This window comes from Plectropomus leopardus, unplaced genomic scaffold (assembly GCF_008729295.1).
Source record: "Plectropomus leopardus isolate mb unplaced genomic scaffold, YSFRI_Pleo_2.0 unplaced_scaffold2371, whole genome shotgun sequence".
Classification (NCBI taxonomy): domain Eukaryota; kingdom Metazoa; phylum Chordata; class Actinopteri; order Perciformes; family Serranidae; genus Plectropomus; species Plectropomus leopardus.
In genome coordinates, this window is record NW_024625725.1 from 1 (window position 1) to 6236 (window position 6236).

Consider the following 6236-nt stretch of genomic DNA (forward strand, 5'->3'; position numbering starts at 1 on the left):
TACCGCAGGCGGCGACACGCCCCTTTAAAATTGATTTGTAGCCCGCCACTAAAACCTCAGAAGAAGAAAAAGTTCCGCCGGTGCATCGGTCTTTCCGGTCCGACTCTTTTCTCCCTCCGCCCCTGTTCGTTTTCCACTTTTCGGCCCACGTGCGGATTTAATTTGGTTTTTTGGCCTAAATTTTGCTGCACAAGTTTGGACCAAATGTCTTTCGAGCAGATGAGGGCGAACGTGGGGAAGCTCCTGCGGGGAATCGACAGGTTTGGATGATTTTAGCTGATCAATATCCTGGCTAACGAGCTAACTGTAGCTTAGCCTGCTGGCTAACGTTTGAAGCTAACGTTTATCTTTCAGCTTTCATTTACAAAGTCTGAGTACAAATATAAGGAATTAAACTCCACTGAGTCGCACTACTGTCACATACACACATACAAGAGGACATAACAGTCAAAAACACGGCCAACAAAGCTGGACTAATCAGATGTGAGACGTTGACAGGACTCATTGATGTACGATAGGGAAGAAGACCGGTATTGACGGCTCGATTTTGGGTGTTTTTCATGTGAAGATCGATTTGAATCTTTTGTATTGATTATTTTAACCCAGCCTTGTAACACTAATACTTCTACTATTTATGTTCTTAATAATAATAATACCTGCTGTCTGTGTGTAGTATAAACATATGGAGGACGGAAACTGCCAAAATCAAAAATGAATTTAAGAAGTAATATGCTATAAATAAGTAAAAGGGAAAACTGGAAATAAATAAATAGGGAAATTAATTCAAAGTTCCATAAATAAGGAACCAAAGTAAAACAGCAATTATGTCACATTTTATAAATAATTAATGCCAACATTTATTTATGACACATTTAATGACATATCAATGTATTTACTGAGTGATGAAGATGATGATGATGATGATGATTATTATTATATAATGCAGTATTATTTTATTGCTATTTTAATTTTGCATTTGACTTCTGCTGTTCATATGAATATAAATATCTTCATATATCTCTATCTATCTATAAATTTATCTGATAATTTAATAAATTTCATTTATAAACTTATATAAAATATTGAGTCATGACTACTAAAATAATATAACAGTGTAAATAGTACAATAATAAACTATCATAATATAAAATACAATAATATGTATCATGAATTCAAATATGATCAATAATGTTGTGCATACTGTATTGTGTAATTACACTCAAATATTGCAGAAATCAGATATCAATATGATATTGATTAAATATGGACAACTAAGTGGTTAAGACAGTTACTGCCCTTCGAAACATTTCACCAAATGTGCTGATAACAAGGGGCTGATATTGTCTGACCTGCAGTGAAAAATAACTCATCCACTACAGAGAAACACTGATTACTGCACACTTCATTCACAGGTGATTCTCTCCTCTCTCCTCACAGGTACAACCCAGAAAACCTCGCAACCTTGGAGCGCTACGTGGAGACACAAGCTAAAGAAAACGCCTACGACCTGGAGGCCAACTTGGCTGTCCTGAAGCTGTACGTAAACACCAGTCCCCATTCAGATACAGGAAAATAATGTTTGCTGATGCAGGAAAAAATGTATCTAATCAGCCCCTCACCCTGCGAATTATCTTAAGTCTTTTTTAAAAATCATCATGTCAACTGTCAAAGGCGGCATCATGGTGGAGGAAATCCTTTTGGATGGGGGAACAATTGGTTTTCTACTTGAGTTCATATCTTGTTGTTTGTTTTGCCTTGTGACAGTTGGCAGGTTTCCATTAACCCTCAAATTGCACAAACTGAAATTGCAAATGTAAAATTTGCCCTGATGGAAACACATCAGTTTTTGAAAAAACTCCCATTTATTACAACGGAAAAAAAGTTTTTACACTCTCATGAGGTGGAATCTCAGGCAATTTTAAAAAGCCATATTTTGCAAAACTGCAATGGAAACACTTTTTTTAGCTTTTAAAGGTCATGATACTATGACTATGTGCTTGTCAGTAGGAACTGGCTCCCTCATGACGCAGCAGGAGCTACAAGAGCTGTTATTGCATCACATAACTCTTCCAAAGGTCAGCAGATCATCCGGAAGTCTTGAATCCACAGTTCCTCTGTGAAATTGTGGACTATCACCTCCCAGAAATCCCTCATACGTGGCTGCTCATACATATAAGGGGCTCCCCTTTCCATTATCGCTCGTATAACACACCTCGACTCCTTCGATTGGAAATACTGACGGCTGGTGTGGTGGCTGCAATAGAAATAAACCTGTTCAAGATTTGAACATCCATCGCCATGCTTCTTGAATGTTATCACCAGAGGAGAAGTCGCATAATACGAGTCTATGGGAATGCAGTCATCTCGCAGTTGTGTTTTATCGACATTTTATAAATAGCGCTCAACCTTTGCGCAAATCTGTAACGGAAAACCGCCTAATGTGTTTTATTCGCATGAAAAATAAAGAATTGTGTTTGGCTGTTTTGTCAGACTTCTGTAGGTTTTCAGTGATTCTCGTTCCCCGAAGCAAGGACTAAAAAAACATTTCATAACCCTGATATAAATGTTTGTGTCGCCTCAGACCACAAAAAAGTTCTTCAGATGATTTAGGCAAAGTGATGTAAATAAAGTCTCTACCTCTGCAGGTACCAGTTCAATCCAGCATACTTCCAGACTCAGGTGACGTCACAGATTCTGCTGAAGGCTCTGACCAACCTGCCGCACACCGACTTCACGCTCTGCAAGTGTATGATCGACCAGACACACGTATCCTTTTGGTGCTGTTTCATCGCTCTGATGTCAGCTGACCGTTGGACTCTTTTCAGCTGCAGTTCACAAATATGTGAGGAGTTTAATGTCTCACTGACGACGTTTGCATGGACTAAGTAGTTTTTTCCCTTATTGCAGAAACAGAACAGAAAATACTGCTACTGAGCTTTTTACAGTTTGTTTTGTTTCTGTGAAGTTTTATGAGGCGTGTTTTAAGATGAGTTTGGGATTTGTTCAGTAAGGAGGAGGGGGGGGCAGGTGGGCTCTGTCTTGGGGTCGGGGCAGTTTCCTTGACTACAGTGTCGCAGCAAGAGGAACGTCCCATCAGACAGATCCTCTACCTGGGGAACCTGCTGGAGACCTGCCACTTCCAGAGCTTCTGGGTACGCCACACACACACACACACACACACACACACACACACACTAAATGACTCTATAGAGAAACATAAAGACCATGTAAGATTATTAGACAGATTGCACACAATTTCTTAGATGATTTGTGCGGAAGCTTCCCGTTTTTTTTTTGTTTTGTTTTTTTTAAATTTCATGTTAGTGTGTGTGTCCCTTTTCCATCATTCTGTGTCCCCTCTCTAAATTTGGACATTTTTGCCGGTCCATTAACACAGCACAGGCAGAGCTCTTCATGAGTTCCTTTTTTCCTCAGCAGCAGTTTGAGGAGTTTGAGTTGCACGGTGGGGAATTGATCACTTGATTCGGTCAAAGCTGATCACAATAAAAGCACAGCACAATTCAATGGTTAAGTTTCACTTTCACTGCATTTGGCTGCTCTGTCTGTGCCCAGAGTGTGCTCTGCACTCCAACAATGTGGTGTAATATGTAACAGAATGGTATATATTCCAGTTTAGCTCCAAAAATAAAACAACAACACCTGGCTGCAGATGTTTTCATCATGGCGGGCTGCCACAAAGAAATGAGGGTGTGGGAAATCCTGCCGGGATTAACGAACAGAAATGATCCAGGCTTTATATCGCTGACTCATCCGTCATTATACACCTTTCTTGCAACATCTCTGTCCGTCTTGTTCTGAGACCTTTTTGTTCTTTTCAATTTTTCCAAACTTGCGAAACCGTTTGCTGTCTTGTTGTCACTAAATCGTGACCTTTTCCTCGTCTTTCTGACAGACGAGTCTCGAGGAGAACAGAGAGCTCATCGACGGCATCACTGGCTTTGAGGACTCTGTTCGCAAGTGTGAGTATCATCCCCTGACTCTCCGCAGTGGACATTAAGCTCTGACAGTAAATATGAAAAAAGCACGCTCAAACTGATAGAATGCTTATTAAACTTGTTTAAGCACGATCACCATCGTCTGTTGTCTAATTGATCTTCCTCTTCAGTCATCTGCCATGTCGTGGGCATCACCTACCAGACCATCGAGCACCGGTTACTGGCCGAGATGCTGGGAGACCCGCTGGGTAAGAACCTGCCAGAGTGATCAATGAACCAAATCTTAATAAGTTAAATCCATCTCTGGTCAACGAAAATGATGCAGGAATAAGCCTGAGTGAACCTTTAAGCCGACTGTCTCCGTCCGTTTGTCCAGACACGCAGGTGAAGGTGTGGATGAATAAGTACGGCTGGACAGAGAACGAGGAGGGACAAATCTTCATCTTCAACCAGGAGGAGAGCGTCAAGCCCAAGAACATCGTGGAGAAGATCGACTTTGAGAGTGAGTGCTGCTGCTCAAACAGGCAAATAAATGAGGATAACATAGTAGAAAGTGAATCAAATTAGTAACAAAAACGTGAGTATGATGGAGTGCTGCAGGCTCTCTGGGTGAACTAGCTCTAATGTACAAGTTCATACTTCCTTTTAGTACCAATTCAACATGACGAGTTGCACTTGTCAGGCGTGATCTGTGTATCACAATATAGCCTAAAAATATTGTGATATTATTTTAAAGCCATATTGCTCAGCTCTACTCCTGCCTTACATTTACAGCAACCTTTACTATTTCTGATGAATGGACGGCGTATTACCACTGACTGCTCAGCATAGCTTCAGGAAAAGTTTAAGCATAGTTTTGTCAATTTGTATAGCTGCTTCTGAATCACAAATAATTTGCTCCTTTTCTTTATTTCACATCGCCTGACTTCTCAGAGTCGGGTTTATTGCAAAGAGAGAGAGTCAGTGAGTATTTGGTGGCACTTTGCTGAAGTAGATCAGCGCAGGAGAGATCACAGTACAATGAGCTGCAGTGTTTGCTGTACGTGCTCGACATATAGGCAGTGGCAGACGAAGTATTCAGATCTTTAACTGCAGTAAAAGTACTAATAATACCACATTGTAAATAAAACTCTACCACAAGGTAACCCTTTGAAACCTGGAGCAACACTTTCTTGTGCTGCTTTCAGCACAAGAAAGTGTTTTTACACAAATTTTCAGGTAATTTTCTTGTACTTTGTACAATTTTCTTTCTAATTATGGGGTCATTTCTTCTTTTGTTGCTCATTGCCTTCCCCCCATGTTTTTGAAACAAAACAAGCCAATTTGCTCAGGTTTCAAAGGGTTAAAGTTCTGCATTCAGAATCTTTCTTAAGTAATTAAGTAGTAACAGAAACATTAAATTACTTTATGTAAAAGTATTCATAGTGCTTAAAGTGGATTAAAGAGATCATAACACTCATACATACATAACGATGAATCAGCATGTTTTATATTTTACATCGGATGAAATATACACATTTCTGTGTTGATGAGTGACTGGAAGTTAAAGTTTGATTTTCTTTCTCTGTTTTCTTCCTTTTTTCTCTCTTTCTGCACATTTCTCTCTGTTTTTCTTTTTACAGGTGTATCCAGCATCATGGCCACATCTCAGTGATGAAAACACACACACACACACACACACACACACATACATACTAGACGTGACAGATTCAACCCGGTCATTTGTTTTCGTAATCACTCTTTCTCAATAAAAGTAATTTATCAGTAACGGTCTGTGTTTGCTGCTCTTCGTGCTTTATGAAAAACATTTAATCCAGTTTATTCATTACTTTAAGTTTTGTCATAGCATGTTAACTTTGAAAATATTGACCATCTCTTCCCAGAAGTTATCTGACTTACTTGTTTTGTGTGTTGTATGGTATCAGAGTGTTGGTGATGAGCTGTTATTAGGCAAAAAAAAAAACCTGATATGAATCAGTGCAGCCGGGCTTTAAGCTGCTGAGTCATCATGTGAGGCAGCTCTCAGAGACGGGCCGTCATAATCCTTCATCAGGTCCTTCATACAAAAAGGTTTTGGTGACCGCTGATCAGAGTTGGAAAAAGTACTGCCACTGTTTATTAACCCTTTGAAACCTGGATCAACATCAGTTTTTAGAGATGTGCCAGACATGGTTCACAAGCATTTAAAACTTTAAAACCTGAAGGCAAGAAATGTACTGTAATCTATCAATCTGTCTATCTAGCCTATCTTTCTAACCTATCTATCTGTGTGTGTGTGTG

General features: G+C 39.7%; 1 protein-coding gene across 2 annotated transcripts; it reads left to right on the plus strand.

The window, feature by feature from the left end:
* Positions 1–90: 90 nt before the first annotated feature.
* Positions 91–5724, plus strand: eif3k (eukaryotic translation initiation factor 3, subunit K). Of its 2 annotated transcripts, none has more exons than XM_042516354.1 (8): positions 91–260; positions 1438–1536; positions 2646–2766; positions 3075–3152; positions 3914–3980; positions 4127–4204; positions 4333–4458; positions 5579–5724. In XM_042516354.1, the coding sequence occupies exons 1-8, from the start codon at positions 205–207 to the stop codon at positions 5608–5610; spliced, it is 657 nt and encodes a 218-aa protein (XP_042372288.1). In that variant the 5' UTR covers positions 91–204; the 3' UTR covers positions 5611–5724. The 2 variants fall into 2 exon arrangements, with proteins under 2 accessions (XP_042372288.1, XP_042372289.1); XM_042516355.1 differs by having other exon boundaries at positions 3078–3152.
* The last annotated feature ends 512 nt before the right edge of the window (positions 5725–6236 follow it).